Source organism: Telmatherina bonti (genome assembly GCF_933228915.1).
Source record: "Telmatherina bonti genome assembly, chromosome: 10".
In the NCBI taxonomy this organism is placed as follows: Eukaryota; Metazoa; Chordata; class Actinopteri; order Atheriniformes; family Telmatherinidae; genus Telmatherina; species Telmatherina bonti.
In genome coordinates, this window is record NC_136628.1 from 17,062,621 (window position 1) to 17,088,274 (window position 25,654).

Sequence of the window (25,654 nt, forward strand, 5' to 3'; positions counted from 1 at the left end):
GCTTGAGCCTGGTTGTGCCATAAAAACACCTCAGAGCATCTCGGATCAGAAGGAAAGCCAGGCGTCTGGTGTGTCCTTTGTCTATGTGTTTTGTTTCACTTTGTTTCTTTAAACAAGTGGAGGAAAGTAATTGAGCACATTGAAGAATAAAAATCAATTATTTTATTATTTCAGATTTATGATTCAGTCCTTCCTTAATTATTTTCTGCCACGCAACATTTATTTTATAGCTTTATTTTAAGATTTGATATCTTTAATAATGAAAAACACTTTCAAAATGTGCCAGATTAAACATAGAAACTTGCAATTTTTAGTTGTTTTTAGCATTTGATTTTTTTGGGGTGACACATCTCACTTAAAATAAGAAAAATGTATTTGTTCATTCAGTCTTTGCGTTTTCTTCACTTGCATATCTTGCCAGGTATGGAAACGCCTTCTGAATTAATAATAAAATAAAATGATGCATCAATACAATCAGCTCTATTGTTTTTTGCTTTCCCTACATTTTGGCATTAATTCTCGTGTGCATCATTTGAGTTGGATATTTTAGGAAAGACTTAAACAGATCGATTACTCTGCTCTCATATTAACTTGCATGAATTATAATAAAATGTTCAGAGAGGTGGTAATTGAAAATGCAATTTATGACTTCACTTTAGTTCCTTTTCAGTAAAGTCACACCCTGTTTATCATCCATCCACAAGTGTCTCTCTCATGTCAGTGATCCCACTTCTGAAACAGGAAAATATTATGTAATGGCTTGATTTAATTAGCAAGAACAAAAAGGAGCAAATTCCAATTTTTTAACCCATTTCCACTTATAGGGAAAAAAGGCTAAAAATAGAGGGGAAAGATGCTTCAATAAATAAAACAGCACATTAATTTGATAAAAATGACATTGTGTGTTGGATTTATTAGCCTTAAAACAACACTCCAGGCGGTAGAAATTGAGTTAGATGTCAGGAAAGTTTTTTTTTTTTTTAAATCCTATGAGCTTAAAGTTTGCTATTTTGTTTTGGATATGGCAGGAAGCCAAGAAAAAATATGACAAAGAGACGGAGAAATATTGTGCAGTACTGGAGAAACACCTCAGCCTTTCAGCAAAGAAGAAGGAGTCCCATCTGCATGAGGTAGGTTCCACTGGGGGAGGGAATCGAGGCAAATTTCAGTGAGTCTTGCAGGTTTATTGTTTTCTTTTTCCGTCGCAGGCAGACAACCAGGTTGATCATGTGAGGCAGCATTTCTACGAGGTTTCTCTGGAGTACGTTTTCAAAGTGCAGGAGGTCCAAGAGAGGAAGATGTTTGACTTTGTGGAGCCCGTATGACACATTTCTTTTCTTTTTATGCTGTATGTCTGTTTTTTAACTCCCCTTTTTCCCTGAAGAGGCTGAACACACATGCTCTGTTTCAGCAGCGGTCTCCGTTACATTCACTCACTTTGACAGATCCAAGCACACCAGATGCACAGTTTAACCACAGTCTTTTAATGTTGGCAAACAACAATTTGATTTTGCTCGAGGGCATCTCAGTGGTTGATTTTAAGAAAACAAAAACAAGTTGTTGGACACATTCTCCACCAACCTTTTACTCAGCACAAGAAAGGAATTCTGCCTGATGTATGGTTTTTGCTGAATTTAATTTTCTATTTTACTACAATATTAAATTTCACTGTCGGTCACAGTTTTCAGCCTCCTTCACTTTGTCTTTTTCCTGCTTGTTTGTACCATCTTTTCCTTTTACTCATTCCTCTGTGTTTTTCATGCTATCTTCTTTTTGTTTTCTTGCAGCTGTTGGCGTTTCTGCAAGGCCTGTTCACGTACTATCACCATGGCTACGAGTTGGCAAAGGACTTTAACCACTTTAAGACTGATCTGACCATCAGTATACAGAATGTAAGGTCCCAAACACACATACTGTACTTCTATCTAGTAAAAGTTGGCATCATTGATCACTGATAATCTTTCAGTCTTTTCTATGTTTTGTTTAGAAGTTTTAAGAGTTTTACCTAATTTTTTTTTTTAGTAGTCAAGTAGATGGTTGTGAGGTGATTCACATTTTCAACAAGGAAAGTGTTCAAGCGAAAAATTTAATAGTTAATTTGAGTAATTTAAGGTCAGTTAGCTAAAATAGAAAAAAATTAATGAGGATCTCCAAAAAACACCTACATCTTTACCATAAATGTCAACAATCTGCATGCAGAGATAAACCAAGTGATAGGTTAATAGATGTTGGAGAAGAATTTGTTTTTAAAATTTAAGCTCAAAATCTTCTGATTAAACGGGAGTTTATGGTATGTAAATCAGTTTTTTAAAAGTTTCTCATTGTAAAACATCAAGCGTCAGGCCACAGCTTGCCTTATTATCGTCCTGGTCAATAATTCCTTATTCTGTTGAAAGAAGCTGTAAATACAAGCAAAGCTAACAAGCAAACAAAAAAAACTTGCCACAGTTAATTCACTTATATGCCTTTTTCACTGGTTTAGGACAGTTTTTGTGTACTTCATCAATACAATACTCAAAATAGTAAGTAAACTACTCAAGAGTACGGTTATTATTTTCCTCGTAGTTGAAGCCAAAGCTGCAGATTAGCAACTGCTTTAGTCCTGAAACTTATGCCTTTATGATGTGTTTTAGAAATGATTATTAAATTAAAAACTCTTAAATCCGATGAAAACTAGAATTTAGTGAAAAAGTAACTAAAGAAAAAACAAATTCAGAAAAACATCTTCTGCTGCAATGAATCACTGTAGTTTATAGCTGCATGTATAATTTATTTTGTTGTGAAAAGAATCCGAACGTATTTGCTGCTCTGTGCTTCTGTTGACAGACAAGGAACCGTTTTGAGAGCACGCGGTCTGAGGTGGAGTGTCTGATGAAGAAGATGAAGGAGAATCCACATGAACACAAGAGTGTCAGCCACCACACCATGGAGGGCTACTTGTTTGTTCAGGAGAAGCGTATGTATCAGCCCACCTCTGTTTGTGTGTGAACATGTTACATCTTACAATGTAGATACACATGAGTAACAACTTACTGCAACATGAATGAGCATGCGCGTGTGGGTGTGTGTGTGGGTGTGTATATATCCTGATAGTGTATGTGCATACAGATGCTTACCCAGCCTCAGAACAGCAGAACAAACAAACCTTAATGAACCAACGGCTGACAAAGACAAGGCTGATCTGTTGGAGACGTGACAACAGCTCTGTCAACGTGTGGTTACCATGGCAATGCATCTAGCTCTGAAGGAGGCTTGACTCATCCCCCTTTTTTTTTAAATGTTCTTTTAACCCTATCTGCCTCTGACCGTGTTTTCCTCTGACCATTTGACATTTTCCTTTTATTCTTCTGTTCTTGTACCTTTTTGTTTTGGAATCTTTACTCTCTTAATCATCCCATTTTTCCTCTCACAGGCTCATTTGTGTCCACTTGGGTGAAATACTACTGCACATACCACCGTGAGCCCAAGAAGGTCACCATGGTCCTGTTTGACCCTAAATCTGGGGGAAAAATAGTGAGTGCCTCAGGCTATTTAAATATACAGATCACAAGTTCACTTGTTATCCAGGACACACAACTGTTCTGTAATTTTTCATCTGTGTGGTAGTTAAAGCGAAACTTGAGTTTTGCATAAAACCAGGAAAACCTACACAGTGAAAAGCACTGAAATGTTTCCCAGGCTGAGAAGCACTGACACCCTCATTTATATATTCACACCTCTGGTCCGAGTGTCACTTGATCCTATCATGTCTCTTTGCAGCTCATCCCACGGAGCCCCTCTCCAACTATCACATTCACCCTGCTCTTAGCGACCGTGGTTTCACTGTGTGCTGGTTTGCAATATTGCCAGTATTCAAAGGAAATTACAGTAAAGTGAAAAGAAATCCTGTTTTAGTTGTTTTAAATTATCCACAGCAAATGTCAAATGTGAGTTTTAGTCAGCACTACTGCTTCACACTAGATGGTGATGCGGGCAGATGATGGTTTGACAAGTAAGCACCAATACTGTCTTCCAAAACATCCCATTTGATATGAGTTAGCAGTATAGCGCTTACTATTTCCCTGACGTGCTGCTGTTATCTCTCTCCTCTGACAGTGTTGCCTGTAGTGAATATTTTAATGATTACAAAAGTTGCGGCTTGGTTTGTTTTCAGCTATAACAATAAATTTTGTATCCATACATTTCTGGGCTCTGTGATGGACGGGCAACCTGTTCAGGGTGTACCTGCCTCTCCCCCGCTACTTGCTGGGGTAGGCACCAGCTTCCATGTGAACCTGAATTGGATTAAGCGGTATAGAAAATTAATGAATGAATTTTCGGGCTATAATCCACCAATTTTTTCTACATTATTTGTATCCTGTGGCTATAACTACAAAAGCACTTTATGAGTGCAGACCTCTGGCAAGCAGCTTTGTTCCACCCATATTTTAAATAATCCCTTTAGTCCTGTGTCCACAATTCCTATAAGTTCACTCCTAATGTCTATTGAAATAAAAATTAGCTGAAGACCCGTTGTCAGAACAAAAATGACTGAAAATATATGCCCATTAGTTTCTGTGAAAGCTTCTAACAAGCAGGCCGATGGATAAATAAGGGCAATAACATAACCTCCTCGGTGGAGGTAAAAAATCAACCGCATCTCCGGTGATTTATTGATGTATTAAGAATAGCATTAGTGATTTGCACATCTGTAAAGATGCTATTATGTCATAAACAGTATGTTTTACCATCCAGACACCATCTTTTTTAGAGAATACTTTGCTTATTTCAGCAACAATCCTGTAATACAATTAGAATAAACAACAACAGCATGATGACAAAGTTAACATCTAAGTGCTAACTTATTCAGACCGGTTTGTCACTGAACAGAATTAATCAATTGTGAAATGTAAACGTTTCCAATTTTCTTAGTTTAAAAACATGTAAACTGTACTGAAAGTGAGGATTTTCTGAATTATTTTAATTGTTTTAATCTCTTCTTTTATCCAATAAAATATTTATCCTTTATCTCTTGATGAAGATGATGATATGTGTTCTGAATGCTGTCAGTGCTCTAGAGCAGTGGTTCCCAAACATTTTGTGCTCAAGGCACACCAGGTGACAAGTAAAAATCTCAAGGCACACTTTTTGCGCCAAAAAGCCCCTTAAGAACTCGTGTAATCACTTGTATCATGTAAAATATCTGTAATCATTATTTACTAATGTTGTCACCCGTCTCTGAGTTGGCATGGATGGTTGATGGTTTGCTCTGTACAAGAAAGCGCTCCATTTTCCCTCTCGTTTTGCTTTCAGGATGAATGTGTCACAGTCATATAATTCCTACCAGTGCATATACGTGATCAGCCAAATTGGTAGATCTCTTTAAGATTTATTTTTCTTTTGCATTGTTTTGTAGTTTGCCCCTGTATTATTAATTAAATGCTAGCTAGGCAGTGATATGGTAGATTAAAAACATTATTTTTCTACTATTATTAAAAAAATTACAATGAATTGTTGTTACAATATCACAGGGCACAGCTGCACTTGACTTACGGCACACCATTAGGGAACCACTGCTCTAGAGATTTGAAACTCCTTCTAGTCTTCCTCCCCCCAGCTATTTAAAATAAAGCATGGTGCTTTATCCTCTAATTCTGCAGAAATGAAACATGTAAATAGTCTTTTAGAGGATTTGAGGCCTGTAATTCTGAAACCAGAAACTGGAGTTAATTATCCTTCTTTATGTTTCATTTACATTTTTGTGTCTTTTATCTCAGATATATTCCCGCAGATCTTATTAAATAAACGATGATCAATAAACAACTAGAGTTATATTTAGAAATCTATCCTTAAGATACTATCTACACTGCCAACCTAAATTAACATTACTGATTGTATGGCCCATAAATGATACGGTTTTACAGAATCTCCATGTTTTTCTTTTTAAGTTGGCTCTTTTTTTGCACATGAAACTAGAACAATCTGAATATCTCTTTGAAAGTGTGTTGTGCAGTTTAGTTTTCTACACACATGTTGTTTCCTTGCAGGCCTTTTATCATTACCCATTTCATAATGAAAGTTTTTACTTTATATGTTCAGAAATATCTTTATATTGGACGAAGGGAGAGCTGAAATACAAAAGCTCTTCTTTTAAAACATGAAACCAAGCAGAGTGCCTATTTGCTCTACATGCTTTTATGTGGAATTTCCAGTCTTATTCTTACACTGCAATTTTTTAAATTTATTTTCTTTTATTTTCCTTCTTTTCTATTTTGTCAGGGAGAGGAGGAGAACTTCATCCTCAAATCGTGCACCAGGAGGAAGACTGACTCGATAGAAAAGAGGTTCTGTTTTGATGTGGAGGCTGTGGACAGGTGAGTCAGTGAGTGATTTAACAACACGTGTGTCAAAATATCAACCCCTTGTATGATTTTTCTTTCCACATACATCACAAACACCAATTCACCAAAATATGTATTTAATATTCATACATTAAGTGAAGGGAAATGAATAAAAGTCCCTTAAATAATGATTTGGGGAGATTATGCTGGGTGTAATTACATCTCAGAGCCACGTGATGGTGCTGTTCAGTCAGCGCGAATATCATAACGGGACATTTTAGTTCCTCAGGCTCCTCATTGTGACGACGTAGTCCTTTTACCTCCTCCCTATCTTTAACCTCCTATCTTTTTTCAGTTGGCTGTTATTTGTACAGAGCTGCATCTTTTTATTGGTTTAAGGTCTTCATATTGTTGCTAATGATGTATCAGAAGATGAGCTTTGTGCTGATTTATACAGACTGGATTAAATTTATTTACTTTGTTTTTTAACTTTGTCTATAGACTGGCTCTGCAGTGGGAAGTGTAGTGGGTTACCCAACTGTTTTTGGCCTTTATTTAGGTTCTTTGTTGCGATAAAACTGAGCTTTGTAGCTGTTAAATGACAGTGGTGGCTATATTTTCAGTCTCACAAAGTTTCTTTCTTTCATTCCCAGAAGGATTTCTGATTGTGTCCTTTCTTTTTCAATCTTATTTCATATCTGCAGCTTTAAAAACCACAAGGAGACTCAGTTGCAATCATTTTAAATGAGATCTAAATCCTCTGTTGTCTTCTGTCATAAAATGAATCTGTATAGTTTATTGACTGAAATGATTGAGGTTTCTGTCAGACACGTGTTTTGGCATTTGCTTTAGTAGCAGAAACATTGTGGAATTATTTGTAACATTAACTTTTTTGTGTTCCTCACGTGCACAAATAATCTTTATTGTCTCGCAAAAAAATTCTTCTATAATGACTATTATTTTTGCGTCTGTTTATGTGATTTTCCTCACTCTCCTTTATCTCCCAATTCTAGACCTGGCATGTAAAAATGTGTTTATTTTTTACACCTCATCTGGTGGATTTCCATTATATGTTCATCAACTGGAATCAGACTAAGTGCTTTATTAATGGTACCGAGAATCTTGCTTTTACTTAATACCCAGCCTCTTTCCTGTGTACACTCTGAACTGAACAGGTGAACCTGGAAATAAACTGGCTCTGTGTTAGACATTATGGCACAATGGCACATTTCAGGCTCTGTGAAGCCGGACAATGTTAAAGAGGTAAACAAAGTTGCTTTTCAAGAGTGTGGGCTCAAGAATGTAGTCATACTGCTGGACTTCAGTACATTTGGATAAATGAGCTTCTATGAGGGATGTTTTGTTGTGGTTTAGATGAGTTTGTTTGGACATGATTGGAAGATGAACGTGCTGATGTATGAGACAGGCTTACTGTTTAGGATCGATAGGGAAGCTGTAGATTCAGGTGGTTAATGTGGCTGTGTGTTTGTGTTGAAGAGTGAATACACAGACTTATTTCTGCCCCTGACAGGACGATTAGTTCAGGCTGCAAAATCTAAAACATTCTAGCTAGTTGATGACTTTTCAATGCACAGTTATCACCTTTTGATCCCTTTATGGTGAAAATTAAACCTGAGTTGATCATCTGATTTACTGTAGAACAGTATCAATCTTACTTCTGGAATCCACAAATATGATTTGCTGTTGGGAAAAGTGTGAGGTTTACATACATACGTCCTTTCAAACAACAGGAAGGGCAGCTAGTCTTTCCAGTGTCAACTGAGTATGTTTTTAGGAAGGTATTTAAAAAAAAAAAAAAAAAAGAGTTTAAATGATAAACATTTCTGTAATGAGTTTTTTCCATTTTTTATTTGTGTTCATTTGAGCAGTACTGTGAGATTTGCTAATTTTACAGCATTTACCTGACAGTTTGCTATTAACATTAATATGTGAAAAGCTAATGTGCCTTTGTGTGTGTGTGTGTTTGTGTGTGTCTCTGTGTTTGTGTGTGAAGGCCGGGTGTGATCACCATGCAGGCTCTGTCAGAAGAGGACCGCAGGTTGTGGATGGAGGCTATGGATGGGAGAGAACCGGTGGGTTACCATGGTTACTTGTTTGCGCTTACGTGACATAGACAGCCAGGGGCAGAGACAGACGATGAGAGGCAGGGACATCGTGTCCACAAAGCAAAACAAGAGCAACGTTTAACTTTAGATATTTTTTTTTTTGTTTTGTTTTTGGCAGCACTGCCTCAACTTTCGCCATCTTTCTTTCAGCCACAGTTTTGAGTCAATCACTTTAGATAAAACCGTTTGCAGTGAATATGTTTTTACTTGAAAGAGAGACTGTTTTAATGCTGGGTGCAACGCCCTTATTCACAACTGTTCAAGTCCAACCACTCCCCTCTTGTCTGCATTCAAACGGGGAGAGGTAATCTACATCCATGAAGTCCACACAAGACTGAACAAGCATTTGCAGAACTCAGCAAGGGTGTTGTAAATGAAGAAACACTCTTTCCTAGCTCTTACCTGCCTTTATTGTCTTTGTTTTCTGGCTATTATTGCCCCATGTCAGTCAGTAGAGTCAAAACATGCTCCAGCTCGGTGTCACATCCTTACAAGGAAAGTTGATCCAAGAACAAACACACATTTCATTATTCTTTTTGATGTGGAAGAACTTTAAAATGCTCTCTTTAACACAGTGTGGAAATGCAGACATAATTGCTTTCTAACAAGTTTATTACTTAATAGTGCGTTTAATTGAATAAATAGAAAATGATATAAATTTGTGTTGCAGATCTAAATGGGTTAAATTCCAGCTTAAATGTGGCAACAGATCTCTAACTAGACAAGATATTTATCATGATGATGCATAAATCGGCAGCATTATCAGCTGCTGACAGAAGGTTTCTCTGTAGCAGGATGTATCTCTGCTTATGTACATGATGATAAATCATTTGCATTAGCTGATGTTGTGTTTTTTCTTTATTTTCAGGTGTACAATCTTAATAAAGACAACCAGGCTGAGGGACGTAAGTAACTTTAACATTTTCATTCAGTCTTTTAGTTAAAATTGCATCTTTAACCTTCAGCACTGTTTAGTGAGTTTGACATGTATAAGTAAATGAAAATAACCATGTGTAAGTTTTTCTTGTGGTCCATAGCAGTTTATTATTGATTTATTTTTATTTAATTTATTTGAATTTAATTAATTTATCTTAAACACACGTGTGAAGTTTGACCACCCTTTCTATTTGTCATCAGTGGCTCAGCTGGACGTGATCGGATTCAACGTGATGAAAAAATTCATCTATGCGGTAGAGACCCGAGGTAAAATGTTAACTTGTATTCATTCAGTTTTCTCCTGTGTTTATTTACTACTTTTTCTCTTTACTGTGCGTTCACTGAGATTCACTTTGCTTCTGGTTGCATTCAGAGAGTAACACAGAATAAATGGCTGCTTCACTTTAAAATGTTAAAATGTTTCACCTACATACAGGTTTTAATCAATATCTTATTATTGCACACACTCCCAGCCTCAGTACAAATACTTGACATAACATTAGTATGTTTCTGAGTTGTAGTGAAGCTTAATGCATTTTTTCATGCAAACATAAAATTTATCAAATGTAAGAATTATGAACTACAACCACTTAAATATCTTTGCAAATGATCTTGTATTTGTGTCTTTACTCAGTCCATTATGTAGGGAAACATTAGTAATGCCAGGATAAGCATAAGATTACATAAACACCATATGTATTGTCCAGTCTGTGCGCTCTATTTGCCGTGTATCGTGTTAGGCCAGAGTCTGAGCTGAAAACACTGCAGGGCAGTGGATTTCTACTCCTCTGTAATATGAAACCCAAAAACTACATATATAAAAACAAAAACAAGATTCTATGAAAATGTTTTGTGCCAGGTGTGTCCAGCTCCGGTCCTTGAGGGCCATGATCCTGCAAGTTTTCCATGTATCCCTGCTCAGACACACCTGACTCAATTTGAAAAGACCTTTTGAAGAACTTCATTGGCTGTTGGATCCATTTAATTTGAGTGTGTTGATGCAGTAATGTTGAAAAACATGCAGGACAATGACACTTGAGGACCGACTTTGAACACCCCAGTTTTAGACCAAAGCTTTTCTAAAACGCTGTGATTACAGAAACCAAAACAATGAACGAATTAATAAAATATTTAGAAAACAATTTTGCATACATTGTAGCAACAAAAACTTAAAGTAAGTGAATGTGTAGTTTGGTTGGTTATTTCTGTATTGGAACAGTGTTCTTGGCTGTGAGTCTTATACTACTGGAAAGCTTGTTCATTTTCTTTATAAACGTTGGAAATTTATGAGGAAAATGTATTTATGGAGTGAGCAACAGAGTTTAGTTTTTCGGTTATGGCCATGAAAAACTCCTCCGCCACTGCCAAAAAGCCTATTCTGCTGTTGTCTCTTGTTTGGAGCTTCTGGTACCCCAGGTGTTGACAGTCTGTTGGCTAATTAGCAGCACTTGTGAACATGACCCTCCTACTGTCACGGTTAGTTTGAGTTTGCTCCAAGCTCGCCATGTTTGACTGATCTGGATAGGGCCTGTGACTTCAAGCACTCTAATAAATAACACCAAATATGAGTTAATAGCAGAATAAATTCATCCCACAAATGCATTTTCCTCACGAATGTGGCACCATTTAAGCAAACAGGCTTTTCTACTGTCAAAGATTCATTTAAAATGTTTCAAAAAGGATAGATTTCCTTACTTTTTTATGCTTGGTGTTGTTACCCCAGAGCTTACACGCTGATATTAGTCAATATGTACCATATTGTAAAAGTGGTTAAAATGCAGGAGCCTGAAAGAAAAGGTCTTCTGCAGGAATTAAAGCCGCCACCTTGAGAAAATGTTACTCTTGGATGTATCTGGACATCTTTCTTGACAGTTATTCTTCTAAATGTCACTGTAAAGGTCCACATACTCCCAGTATCAGCACTGTCTTTCATCTGCTGCTCTAAGTTCATCCACTGCTGCACACTCGATACTTCTTCATCATCCAGCAGATGCATTCACCTTTACATTGCCATGTGTTTCTCGGCTGCAAGAATTTTTTTAAGTGCTGAAGAGTAAATGTTTTGCACATGCTTAGAGGCTAACATATATGAAAACGACTTGTCATCACAATAATTTTAAAGTTAATAAGTTTGGATTTGTCAGGTTTTTGTTACATGTTAACTCTCCATCACAGTTTTTCTAGGGGACCTGAAGCCTTAAAATCTTTTACTTAAGTGTGAAAGTGTTGCACCATGTTACTGCTAATGCCTTCTTTGGATAAAATGTCTTTTTTTTTTTTTTTTTTTTTTTAACCAAGATGCAAAAACCTCTTTAACAAAGACATTTCTTTTTAGTTATTATAAAAATAAATGTGATTATAAATATTTGACTGCTTCGGTGGGCCTATGGGTGACGCTCATGAGGTTTTCTGTCTCCAGGTATTGATGAACAGGGCTTGTACAGAATTGCTGGTGTCAACTCCAAAGTACAAAAGCTGCTGAGCCTGGCTATGGGTAAACACAGTCAAGCATTCACAAAAACATTCAGACCTATTTTAAGAAGCTCTTATGTGTTTTTACTTGATCTCTTTTCTACTCATCAGACCCTAAAACGTGTGCTGATGTGGAGCTGGAAAGTCCAGAGTGGGAGATCAAAACAATCACAAGTGCTATCAAGCATTATCTCAGGTTTGTGTGAAAAGCCTGACAATTGTTCACAAATTTGTCCATTCAGACTTGCCATACAAAAGTGAGCTTCATCCTTAAAGACCCCAAATAAATGTACTAAGTGGTCTTTGTACATGTCTATAGTAATTCTCTTTTTGTTACAATGACAGACTCTTCTGTGTCTTCCAAGCTTTTACTGCTTGCATGGTTAAATTTGTTTTATTCATTTATTTTTTTGTTTTCTAAAACACACCTCTGAATTATATATTTATCGTAGTTAAGCCTGTTGAAATAACTTGAACAAGCATTCACCCACCTGAGCGCCAAAACCTCTTCAAATAATATTTATTACTGTTCACACGGAACCTTTTTTGGAGCATCTTGTCTGCTTTACTCACTGGTTTCTCAGCATTTAATGGTTAAATGAGTTCCTTAACATCACTGTAATAATGAGACAATGGTGCTCATGCTGTGCTCACTCTTCAGGACCTGAATAAATCTACTATGTGCTTAATACAAACACACAGGTTCGCATTCTCATAGAGACACGTACATATGTGTGCACATCCAGTAAGACCTGCTGTCCATTTTGACACTCCAACAGTCATTGCACTGATAAGACCTCCATGAGAACCATCTGGAACTCTCATCTGGTTGCAGTGAAGGATTCATGTGACTCAGTCAAAGCAGGACGTACCCAAATGATTTTTCATTCTAGATTAATAATGTTTATTGATATTCTTCATTTCTTTGACAAAGTAGCAAATTGTAAGTTCTTTATTTTCTGAGCTGATTTTCACCACCTGACTTCTCCTGTGTTTGCAGAGTGCTGCCTGCACCGCTTATGACATATCAGTACCAGAGGAGCTTCATCAAAGCTGCCAGTGAGTCTCTTTCTCATACCATTCATGTGCCTGTTCATTTGTCTGTTACAAAAAATACATTTCAAACACATATTCAAGACTACTGTGACATAAAGAAATGAAATCTAAATAGCAGAAATAATAGCTTACAGACTCCTAAAACAAACTCTTGTGCAGCGCAGTCCTGAAGTTAATCATTTGATGTTGATTAATGTTGCTGATTGAAGCCAAACTCCTCCCGGTTAGGACACACTGTGAATGGATTAAAGATGAATTTGAGTATTGTAATATTTTTGTAATATGTGAGACGGGGGATTTTTTTATCCTTTCCCAGTGAATGTGTGTAGGAGGAGACTTTTCCTGCATTGCTCTTGAGATTAATCTGGAAGATGAGAACATATAAATCAGCATTTGGATGAGGTGGCCATCATTTGTCATATAGCAAAGACGACTGCATTGTGTGACACAGAAGGCTACAGACATAAATATGTGTGTGTGTGTGTGTGTGTGCTTGTATACGTGTAGGAGGAGGGGCCGTGTTTTTTTTTGTCTACGACTGAGATTAAAATTCCACATAGGGGAAAAAAACTATCAAAATTGTTTGACCAAGTTGAATTTATTTGCCACACCAGGCAGCAGCTGCATATTTTTTTCTAACATGGCCGAATGGGTGCGGTTTATTCCACATTAATTCCATTAAAAAAGAAAAAACTCAGCTGTCTTTAAGAAAGATTACCTAAACTCTCCAGCAGCACGCCTGGCCATCATTTCACAAGCTTCTTTTCCTGTGGCTGCTAGGCTACCAAAAATAAACTCTTTGCAAGCACAAACCTTTTCAGACCATGAAATGAAGAGTTTCCATGAGAAGTCGCTAAATTTAATGGTTTTTACTGGTACTATTTGATCATGTTTTGGACAAACTAGTTTGGCACTGAAAGCCTTCGTTTATACTCCCATTTTCATGTTGTCACTCTTTCTTTTTACTGAATGTTAAACAGGTTGGTTTATTCCAGCAGGTTCAGGTGCATTTCAGTCTCGACCGGTCCAGTCTGTTCTGAAAGGATTCAGCGATCAGTTTTTCTTTGTCTGTAGCAGCTCCGTTGGAAAGCTGTGCTGCAGTAGGAAGGAACTACAGGAAATGACTTTGTGTCTCTGGCAATGCTACCAGGAAGTAGCTCAATACATCGGGATGTCAGCTGGAGAGAAAACAAATTAACCACATAGTGTGTGTGTGTGTGTGTGTGTGTGTGTGTGTGTGTGTGTGTGTGTGTGTGTGTGTGTGTGTGTGCGCGTGTGGGTGTGGGTGTGTGTGTGTGTGTGATTTTGAGGAGAGAGGAGCGTGGATGTTGCCATGCAGATAGTTTTAATTTGGAACATTCATTTTTTAAAAACCGTGTGGTACTGGTTTAGTAATAACTGTGAAATATAATTTATGCTTGCAAACAACTCGGATACTTTTTAAAGTTTTTTTTAAAAATTTCCGTTATATTAAACTTCTCTTTTGTTTTTTTTTTCCTCTGGACTTCAACAATTGCTGGTAATTTTGCATTTGCATGTCATGCATGCATATGTGTCTCTGTGAATGCAGGTTTCTCCTCCAAGGCTGAAGTTTTGCCAAAGCAGCAGTGTGATATGAGGACAGTGTCCTGGTTTGAACTCTCTACTTCAGCTCCTCCTTTTCTCTGCTGCTCTTTCACGTGTTTTCCAGCTCCTCCTCCATGCTCTCAAGTTCAATCTCTCAAGTTTTACTTTTATCTACTTAACAGGTTTGAACAGAAATCTGAGATCACATTTAAAGAAAAGAAAGAAGTGGTGTTGGATCAGCTTTAGGGGAGGAAAGGAGAAGCTGGATTTGTGATAACTTTCTTTTTTAATACGTTGGCAAAAAGATGCAAACTGAACGGCTATCTAAAATTAAACGCATAGTTGTATTGTTCTGTAATTATCCAAAAAGTTTAGTAAATATCCTCCTGGTAGTGTTTAATTTCCCCATCATATAAGCTTTATGTTTTTCTGAAAAGACTCTGAAAAGGAGGATAAATTTTAATTCACTTTGTCAGCTTGTGCTTGACAATCAGCCTGATAAAAGCATGAAGTTAAAACATATCAGATACATGCTGGCCACATGCTGACTTTAACGTTATTGAATGTCTTTGCAAACAGCCACTTCAACCAACAATTTCCATGTCTATCAAGCATTGATTGATATAAAGTTCTGCCTGTATTGATGTCTATTCAGATGGTGTCCTCTTTAATTCTCCCCTTACAAGATCATTCTTTTGTTTACTTTTTTATAAATAGTTATTTTCCTGAAATGCAATCCATATTTTGAAAAAAGCAGATTGCACTAAGTGTGCATCCTTTGCATATTTAACATAAAAATTCAGGGGATTCGTGTTCACAAACATAACTAAAACACAAACAGAAATAACTTCTCAAGTGAGCATAAATGATCAAATATGATGATTTTATGTGTAGCTCTCAAGCCTTTTTTTAAATTTTTTTTTTTCTATTTTATTCTTTCTTCTATTACATTACTATTCCAGTTGATTGTGTACACCCAGCTAGGTCCACATGAGACATACCACTGGAATGCTGAGAGTCTTGTAGCTGGATCATGCAAAGCATTTCACACAACAGCGACCGTGTGATGGATGTTGGGAACTATCAAAGCAAAAATTGCAAAAAATAGAGGGCATCATCCTACATCCAATAGTTAAGTCCACTTGTTTGGTCATTATATCAATAAAACATTTTTAAATTTGTAAATGGATCTTTTCTCTGCAAACATGTCATCCAACGTGTTTATCTGAGTTGAAAGAGGGTGCTGTATTGTGTGTAGCTGCTAGACTGGTAGACATGAAAGGATGTGTTTGCTGAAGCTGTTTATTCATCTGAGTGACAGGTAACAAGGTTTGGTTTTTATCTTTTGCAGTGGCTTTTTTTCTTTGTATGTGCCTGTGTGGGAGTGCTTGTGAGTACTCCGTCAGGAGCTGTTTGTGTTCGAGCTTGTCAGCCCCGTAAAATGCTAAGAAAATGCCTGTGTTTAGATGTATTGCCCAGCGCTGACAACCATGGCCACAGGTCTGATCGAGTGTGAGTGTTCTGTCATCTCCTATTGACTTATTGTAGTAACACGTTAGCAGCAGGTCCGTCTGCTGCGCCTGCAAACCAGGAAGCAGCATTTAACAGTTAAATGCTGTGATGAAAACCACCTGCTCGATGCAGCTTTGTGCATCTTTCTGTTGTGTGGAGCTGTCCATCACACGTTTTCTATATGCTGGTTTGCAGGCTAAGAAACTTTCAGTCAAAGCTTAAACTTAGTTGCTGGTAACTGTCTTCATTTTTCTGTTTTCCATCTAATCCAATAAATTAACCAAAACAAAGGATGTGCTGGTTTGTCCCTGAATATTGTTCAGCTTTCTTATCCTGTGCTAAATGAGAAAGTAAAAAAATCTTTTGGTGGGCAATGTTTGCAGACTGGTGAGATTTCAGCAATGCAAGCTGCTTTTTCTTTTACAACCTGACCCAAAATACACTCTTGATGAAGAATTATGACAGTTAAAGCAAAACTGTTTCTATGTTTTGCTGATGCAAATGCTCAGCATTTACATGCCCTGATGTGCAGAAAACGCATTCGTGTCTCCTTCTGTCCGAAATACTCACATTAGACGTTGGGCAAACATGCAAATGTGTCACATAGAGCTGTACATAAACAACAAAGAAAGAAATAAGAACATAATATCCTGAAATATCAATGAGGTATGCCATCTAGAAGCAGCATTTTCTGTTTCAGGGAATAAATCTGTCACACTTAAAGCTATAGTAGGTAATCTTGCTCAGAGACTTTTTGTTTTAACTCTGGGTGAAGTGGTTCCTCGTCCTGATAGTAGTCTGTACATTTTGTAATAATGAACAATAAGAAATATAGTCAGACCCCTCAGTTTACTGTAACTCTGTAAAAACTCACACCAATCCAAACATTTGGACCAAAATGGAGTTGTTCATTTCTTATATTTGGTAAGCTTCTTCTCCCGACTCCCCTCCTCCTGCAGTGCATACCCGATAGCCACACCCTGCATATAAATAGCGTGTTAGGATGAAAATACAAAGTAGGGAAGAAGAAACTCGGAAGGCAAACATGGCTGAGAAAGTGCAGAAAGGATTTCCCCGAACCGGCTCGGTTCACTAAAAGAGACTAAAAGAGAAAGTCATTGGTGGAAAAAGTTGCAAATAAAAAATTGCAAGGAGCAAAACCAGAGAGGAAGGAGCCAAGACAGGATGCTCCTTCAAATCTTGCTAGCTCCCCAACATTACCTACCCCAGCTTTAAAACCCCCTTTTGTCAACAGTCTGCTCTTATTTAATATTTTAGGCAACATACATTTCTGTCATGTGTGCATTATTAAGTCATATGATCCAAACAAATATGAGAGAACTCAAACTGTGTAAGCTGCAGAAGAAGCTTCTGCTCTCAGTGTGTACATATAGAAATGTTTTAAACTGCTGTTTTCTTCAGTGCAATGCAGCCTAGCTCTGGCTTTTATGATTTTTTATGACATAGAAAACAGTAACTCTTGTGTTGCAGTAGCTGCTGCCGGACAGCAGCGACTGTGTGAATATGGTGTCCTAAAAGGAAGCAAACGATCACATGTTTCCTAATTTGTCAACTTTAGTGTTGGCACACTGATACCATGAAAAGTGATATTTTCAGCCGCTTCCTCTATTTTTTCACACAACCACTGCATGTTTGGCTCATATCAGTTCACATGTTGTGGGAAAAAACGTGTATAAACTGTAACTCACGGTATGTACTGCCCAATATCATTTGAATGGCAAATATTTTGTGCATGACATGGCCCTTTTTGTCACGTTAACAGGCATGCCTGAACAAAGCGGGAGGAACATTAACACAAACTTAACCAGTCACTAAATGCCAGTGCTTTCATGGATTTGTGAAGCCATTAAATCAACACGTCTCCTTGGTGATGCGGTGACGCACAAAGCTCCCCTTAATCTAAGCCTGTTTCTTTTCTATACTGAATCCTAGAATGACTTGTGTGTCTGCATTAAGGTATTTGAAATGCCTGTGCCTTCGGTGTAAAAACGAGAATTAAAAACACTTGTCTGCATCAGAGTTGTCTGCACCGTACTCTGCCCATTAAGTGCTGTTTAATGCTTCTTACTTAATCCAAAGAGTTCTGGGAGTAATGATCAGTGACGCTTGTGCGTTTCTTCACCCTCATCTCTTTTTCTCTGTTTGTTCAGAGATGGACAGTCCAGAAGCCAGGGTGACTGAGATCCATGCTCTCGTGCACCGGCTTCCTGAGAAGAACAGGCAGATGCTGGAGCTGCTGATGAAACACCTGGCCAAGTAGGTGGAACTAACATACACAAGATGTGCCACTGCCATCTTTATCATGCTGCTGCACATTACACTCTGCACTTATGAGGCAATACTATTTACTTGTATTATTAGCCTGTAAGATTAGAAGTTTTAGTGCATGTCTTTCCTCTTCTCTTGTTTTTATTCATCACGCTACACAATGCTGTGTAACACCCCTTGCCTGCTGTTGCCATTCATCCTCAACAAGGATCAGTGCTCAGCGTAGTCTTTTGACCACACGCGCTGACGCATTGTGGACTGAAAATAGAAACCCAGCAGCCACCATGCTAAATCTATTTCCCAAGCTGTCTGTTGAAGGGAAAGAGGAGTTTGTGATCAGGTGCAGGTCATTTTAGAGATGTCAGGGAGTTTAAGAGCTCCTGTGATCACTGGTGGCTGTGGATTCATTCAGATCAACATAAACAAAACAGCAGCACAAAAACCCAAATAATATATGGCAATATATAATTCTGACATTGGCTCTAATTGGTAGTACTCACACTTGACAAATACTTAATTGTGTATTCGAAAAATGTGATTCAGCTGCAGAGACATCTTTATGCTCTGTCTTTTCTGTAATTCTGGTATTTTCCTCCAGGATTTTAGTGAATTTTATTACATAAAAACATAAGCACATACTTCTGCAACAAAATAAATAAATAAATGTAAACATGGTATTTGCGTCTATGTAATTATTCCTCTAAAGCATTCAGCTGGTATTAACCCGCATCTAATCCTACAGGCTTTATCGGACTTTCCTTCAGCATCAATTAATCTGAGATAAATGGGCCATATGCTTTACCAGTGCTGTATGTGGTTAAGTGCACGTGCAGGTACATGCAGTTTACCTGACCTAGTGGATTTCACCTGCCAACCGTCATCATCGTCACTGGCTACAAACCTTCTGACTGGATCACATCACCTCAGCTTTCTGCCCCTTTCAGTTTCTAGTTGAGGTCTGAAGCTTTACTGCATCAATAGGAAGGATAACGCTGTGGGACTTGTACAAACCAGTCAAAATACATCATACTGCACATTTTTTTTTTAATACTGAATTGATTATACAAATATGGCTACCTTGAATCAACAGCTTCTGTACATGAGGGATCCTTTCCTTTCCAGAATCAGCTCTATGTATTATATGTGCGGTGGGTTCCTTGTTTTCATACTCAAATCGTACTTCTTTTACTGTAGACTTATCTTTTTGTCAACAACTTCCAGCTTTGATGCAAACCACTGCCTCTCTTGGATTTTCACTTTTTGCTTCAGGCTGTTGCACAAGAAATCTGTCAGAACACACTGGCTGTTGGAGAATGCGAGATAGTGACGCTACCACATTCTTGTGGGCACGCTCATTTAACTTCGCAGCGTCATTTTGATTTACTGCTTAACCGGGTTCAGCAGATATTACAAAATCTTATTATTCAGTTTAGTATGTTGTTTTTTTTTTCATAGTGCCTATTCACTGTAAAATCAAGTCATTGTCTTTTACCTAAACTGTCTTTTACCTAGTTGAAAACATATAAGTGTAAAGCTCCATTTATTTATTATTATTATTTTTTATTTAAGACCTTTATATTGGCTGTGTCGTAATTTTTTAAGGAAAATAAGCTATGATGTTAGAGAGATTATGAAGGGAAAAAAGGGGGGGGGGGGGGGGATTTGATATTAAATATGACGCAGGCTAAAACAGCAAATTAGCATTAAGTTAGTGCCCTTTGGAAATTTCACCGGCTTCAAACCGGAGAGCAGGACATTAGTTTAATCATCTTAAAGTTGAACCTCAGTTGAGCTTTGTGACCAGGGACTTTTAGAGCGCGAGGACCGAGTTTCGAAAGTGACGCATGCAATATGTAACGGTCAAAACAAGGACACTTACTTTCAGTTGGGGAAAAAATAAGAAAAGAAAAATAAAAGCACTTTTGATTAAAGATAGTAACATGCCTCCATGTAATAACTTTTTTATAATCTGGACAGACACATACAGTGATTGGTATAAATGGGGGGAAGGCAAATCTTTCTGAGAAAATGTATATAATTTTTTTTTGCAGAAGTGTTTTACAACCTTAAATCTTTCAGTTTTACATATTTGATAAATCCAATTGGAACAACTCAGGTCCAGTGCTGCCTCTGAAGACGCACTTTTAAAAAAAAATCAACTTGTCTTTATGTTTATTTTGTGTTTCAGGTAGCTGTGAGCTCAATTATATCTCAGTGCAAAGCTGTTGAGATGAACTGGATGGACACTGCAGCATTTTATGTTGCATCCCATGACCCAGTATCAAACTTGTCAGGTTATGTGTGTTAATTTGATTAAATATGGCGCCACTCTTTCTCTGTCTTCCTCATCGGTAGCGTGGCCAGTCACCACCATCAGAATCTGATGACCGTTGCCAATCTGGGTGTGGTCTTTGGTCCAACTCTGCTTCGTCCACAAGAGGAAACAGTGGCAGCCATCATGGACATCAAGTTCCAAAACATTGTAGTGGAAATCCTCATAGAGCACCATGACAGGGTAAGAAAACACGCGTGTGAGTATATGTACATGTCTGCAAATGAGGCAGACACTCAGAGTTCTTCAGCAGGATATAGGATATAATGACGCATTAACTTCCACATGCAGATTACCTTTTAAGTGATTTACCATTCAAATCACAATTAATGAACCTAACCATGTCCCACACTCAATAAATGTGTATATTTTTTTACAACCTTCAAAACCACTCTCCTCTTTAAATACAGGCAATTTATTTGCAGGCCAAGCTGCCTAATGTGTTACTATGGCAACAGTATGTCTGCTGCATGAGATCCCGGCATTGTGCGCAGTGTGTATTCAGTCAGTAAATGGAGCAAACAATTAGACATGGAATAATGACACATGTGCTGCCACACTTGTGCACATGCATAGATTTACATGTAAGCAGGAGAATGTGTATCGAAAGGATGAGACACACACACACCCACACGAAAACATGCTGGCATTACTATATGTTCCTTTAGACAACAGGTGGGTCTAGTAAAATGTGTAAAACTAAAACAGATGGAGAATATAAACAGAGGCAGAACAGCTGCAAACTCTTTAAGTAATTTTAAAGCTGTATAACAGTCAGTAAACAGTCAGTTATTTGTTTGACCTCATAGATGAACTCAAGTTTTATCAAAACATTTGTGTGTTTTCACATTTTCTTAAGCTTTTCTGCAACCTAAGCAGCCAGACCAGTGTGTTCAGATCCAGCTTCTCCTTCTTTCTCCTATGTGAGGTGTGGGTGTGATGCAGAAAAAAGACAGTGTTACACAAGCAGAACTTTACTACTGTGAAAAGGAAAATAAATTGAAATAGAACCTGTGAAAACATTAGGCTGGGAGGGAAAAAAATCGCAGCAACTGAGAGGATAAAAGCCTCCATTGGGCAAATACATAGTTCCATATGTATTTGGACACAGACCCGTTTAAGTTCTATCATCAAAATGGACTTAAAGTGGTGACTCAGCTATAATTTGGTAAAATCATGTCCAGATTGGAGGAAGTGTGGAAGTGGATTTACAACTCTTAAATATAAAAAACCAATTAATTCTCAAACTGGACAGTTGATTCAAACAATTTCATGGGTTTTTTTGGGCTGTTCCCTCAGTATTCAGTTCCAAATCAAGCAGGTGAAAGGTCTGGGCTGGATTCAAAGTATAGGATTTAAATTTGGGAACATGACATACAGTGAAAGAAGCTCTCAGTAGAAGTGGAACAGAACATCTTTAGGCTGGAAAAGAGGAGAAATCCATCAGAGAGATGACAGAAATGTTGGCCAAAGCAACAGTTTGGCACATTCTGGGAGAAAAAAGGCACACTGGTGAGCTTAAGCACCCAAAAAGGCCCAAATGTCAATGGAAGACATCTGTAGCGGATCCTCTCCTTGGTGAAGATCATGTGACAAAAAAAGCTCTTCACATGATCCACTCTCCAGGAAGTCGGTGTGTCAGTATCTAAGAATCAATCAATCAATCAAAGTTTATTTCTATACCACCTTTCATACAAAAGTAGCACAAAGTGCTTTACAAAATGAAAAGCAATGCTACAAGTTAAAAACACACCTTCACATACAAAACCATATGATCCACCCAAAGTCGAACACATACACTCATGTTTTCACACACACCCACGTAGGAAAACCTATTAAGCACTCTCATCCAAACCCTCAGGCAAACATTAGACCCCAGCACCAGGCTCAGTGGACTATGAGGAAGCGATATCTTAGAGATCCATCCGTACCGGGACACTAATCATGACCGCAGAGGCCACCACCGCAAACCCACCCAGTATCTATGTGAGGATAAGGATTTTGGGAGAGTAAATACAAGTGGTTCACTACCAGTGAACCACTTGTATTTGTTCACTGCAAGTATTAATTTGCTACAGCGGAAAAAGTCCACAATACACTTTTACCAATACAATAAAAAAAGTCTTTAGAAGCTAACACAGTTGTTGAGCAGCATTCTTTGGACAGATGGAAAGAAGATCAGCCTGTATCAGAATGATGGGAAGAAGAAAGTGTGGAGGAGACTTGGAATGGCAACCCTTAATTTATTTAGAAGATTTTGATATTCTGCAACAGCTAAATCAGCTAGCAGAAGGGGAAACTAAGCGTCCATGGGTTCCAAACTGTGGTAATGTTAATTTTGTTCAATTACATTAGATTCACATGAAATTACCACCTTGTGTAAAAATAAAGTTTTTGCAATTCTTAAATGTTTCTTAGAATATTTTCTTTCAACCTCTTGAATTAAACTCAAAAGTCTGCATTTTAGTTGTATCTAAAATGTTTAGTTTTTAATCCATAGGAGCAGCGTGCTGATCGCAGGTACTAAGGATTGTGCTACAGTCCAAATATTCCTATTCTTGCTGTAATTATATCGCAACCTTGGTTTGTCTTTGTGTTTGTCTAAATGTGATATTACTCTGCAGCAGAAATCGCATACTTTACTACTGTTACCAACATTTCTGTGTTTTTAAAAAGAATGCAAAAAAGTAATAAATGTAATGTAAATAAAAGTTAATAGTTTCCAAACTGTATTGTCGTTTAAGTTATGATTAAATCTTGATTTTGTCTTTGTAGATATTCAGGGATATGCCAAGTTCTGTCGGTGGTTCCACCAACACGCAGCTGAACATGTCTAGGAGGAAAAGCGTTGAGAGCAAAGCCCCATCCTGTAGCGAGAGGCCTCTCACACTCTTTCACACACCCACGCATTCCCAGAAAGGTGGGTTTTGTACAGATACATTTTCTTTTTATTTTCGCTATTTTCCTTCCATCAAAATTAGATTTTTTTTGGTAGTCAGAAGCCAGTTTAAAAAGATCACAGGAGCCAGCTGACATTTTTAAGGCTAAAAACCCCAGAGGTAATATATTGCTATTTCTATAGGTGAAAAGAGGAACAGTGTCGGCAACACCACGGCCATGGATCTGCAGCACCCAGTTTCTTCCTCTGCCAATTGTAACAGCAGTAGCAGCAGCAACAGCAGCAGCAGCAGCCAGGGTCGAACTCCGAGACACAGCCTGACCAGCAACGATGGGGAGCAGGATGGCCGGCAGATCCGACCCAGCTCACTGTGAGTAGGACTTCACTCTGTGGACGTGCATGCACAGACCTAAGCTTAGGAGGAAAAATCTAAGAGAAAAACTTGTTTATAAATGAAAGAAAGTGGAAATAAAAACCCATTTATACAAATAAAATGCTACATTTATAATCTATTGCACCGCTAGCTTTTGGAATGATGCTCACAAAAGGTTAGACATTCCCACTTTCTGGATGCAGGGCTGAGATTTGTTCCTTCAGTCCATGCTGGGATTTTCACTGTAGGATGTGTGTCCTTAATACAGTTTTTTTTCTTTTTAACTGGGTTGTTTTTTTTTCATCTTAGGGAAACCATGAAATTTTCACACAATTTTTAAACATAAAGTTTGTCTAGTGGAACTGAACACACAAAAGTTTTACACATAATGATTTATTTTGAATAATTTGTTCTAATAGTTAAAATTATTTGAGTGTAATCCTTTGAAGAACAAAAACTTAGCCATCCAGATAATCAATTCCCAGCACAGATCAGCGGCATCAGCTCCAAGATGTTTGTCCCAAATGATTATATTGTTTCTTTTCTCAGTTTTTCTATTGGATTTGATTCAAACTTTAATCATTCTAATTCATTCTTCAGGCATCCTTAGGCTTGTCGTCTTACTGCCTGACCCATTTTCTCCTTTGACCCACTAGGATGTAATAGGAAAATAATTTACACTAGAATACAATGTTATTTGTGTGTGTGGTTTTTAATCTTTTTTTTTTTTTTTTTAACCATAGCTAATGCTTCTGATTTAAACCAGTAGGTTCTAATTTGGTCTCCTCTTTCTTACAAACATCAACAAGATCTTTAGGAAACAGCTGTGGTCACAGCTCCTCCGTTTGGGGAGTCTGCAGAGGGGACTTCCCCTTGCATCACTGTCTTGCACTCTGCTGCTGTTCAGTGTTGTACTTCATAGCATCTACAGGTTTCTGTCACCTTGGCCATCATAAAACCTCCATAATCCACCTGAAGTTATCCTTGGTTTCTTCATGGCCTTGCAGATTATTGTACGTTTTTGTATGGAAGTGGTCTTTGTTGGCAGACACAGCAGTTTTCAGTTTCCGCTGTTTGTGCACAAAATATTTTTTTTTCTAAGTTTCCTCAACCTTGTAAGCAACAAGGAGGTTTTTTTTCCCCCTTCCTTAATCTGTTTGTCTGTCTCTGTGTTAGTAATGTGGTGGAAAATACTCTGGTCTTGAGAAGTTGTAATACATCTAAGAGTCAACTGTCTTCTCACAATGAACATTTTATTATAAACTAATACAAGCACACGCTGGAGCTTGGAGAGAGAACTCTCTCTGCAGATGCTGAAGTAACACCCGATTATAAACCATGCTTAACTCCTCCTAGTTGCTGGGCAGACCACAGAAAACAATCATTCTCTCACATTCCAGACAAGGATCATATAACTTAAAGAAATCTTTGTGCATAGACACAAAACACAGCAGGATCACAGCAAATCAATGCATATATGTCTAATACTTAATACAAACCAAACTCAATAATTTCTCCAAAAGTAACTTCATAAAAAAAAAACTCCTGGATTGATTTCCATGAGTTTTTTTCTAAAAAGTTGTACGTCAATACAATTTAGATTTTGTTCAAATTGGAAGTGATTTGGATCAACATCTGGATGCAGTAAGTTTTTTTTTTTAAAGATCATATAATTATCGTTGCGAGAGAGAGCCATTTTCAGTATATATGCATATAACTCCACAATAAATACTCAGGCGGCTTAGCCAAAAACTTCAGGATGAGTTCCCAACA

The 25,654-nt window shown here is 37.7% G+C and overlaps 1 protein-coding gene across 1 annotated transcript in view; it reads left to right on the top strand.

The window, feature by feature from the left end:
* Positions 1 to 25,654, top strand: part of LOC306761606 (rho GTPase-activating protein 26-like) — a 92,790-nt gene that overhangs the window by 50,196 nt on the left and 16,940 nt on the right. The window contains exons 5-20 of the mRNA XM_079247855.1: positions 1,029 to 1,130; positions 1,209 to 1,319; positions 1,788 to 1,892; positions 2,827 to 2,956; positions 3,413 to 3,513; positions 6,259 to 6,353; positions 8,335 to 8,413; positions 9,315 to 9,351; positions 9,584 to 9,649; positions 11,802 to 11,876; positions 11,966 to 12,050; positions 12,855 to 12,913; positions 18,160 to 18,265; positions 20,633 to 20,792; positions 23,385 to 23,529; positions 23,692 to 23,878. Coding sequence (XP_079103981.1) covers positions 1,029 to 1,130; positions 1,209 to 1,319; positions 1,788 to 1,892; positions 2,827 to 2,956; positions 3,413 to 3,513; positions 6,259 to 6,353; positions 8,335 to 8,413; positions 9,315 to 9,351; positions 9,584 to 9,649; positions 11,802 to 11,876; positions 11,966 to 12,050; positions 12,855 to 12,913; positions 18,160 to 18,265; positions 20,633 to 20,792; positions 23,385 to 23,529; positions 23,692 to 23,878 — 1,643 coding nt within the window. The remainder of the gene's footprint in view (positions 1 to 1,028; positions 1,131 to 1,208; positions 1,320 to 1,787; positions 1,893 to 2,826; positions 2,957 to 3,412; positions 3,514 to 6,258; positions 6,354 to 8,334; positions 8,414 to 9,314; positions 9,352 to 9,583; positions 9,650 to 11,801; positions 11,877 to 11,965; positions 12,051 to 12,854; positions 12,914 to 18,159; positions 18,266 to 20,632; positions 20,793 to 23,384; positions 23,530 to 23,691; positions 23,879 to 25,654) is intronic.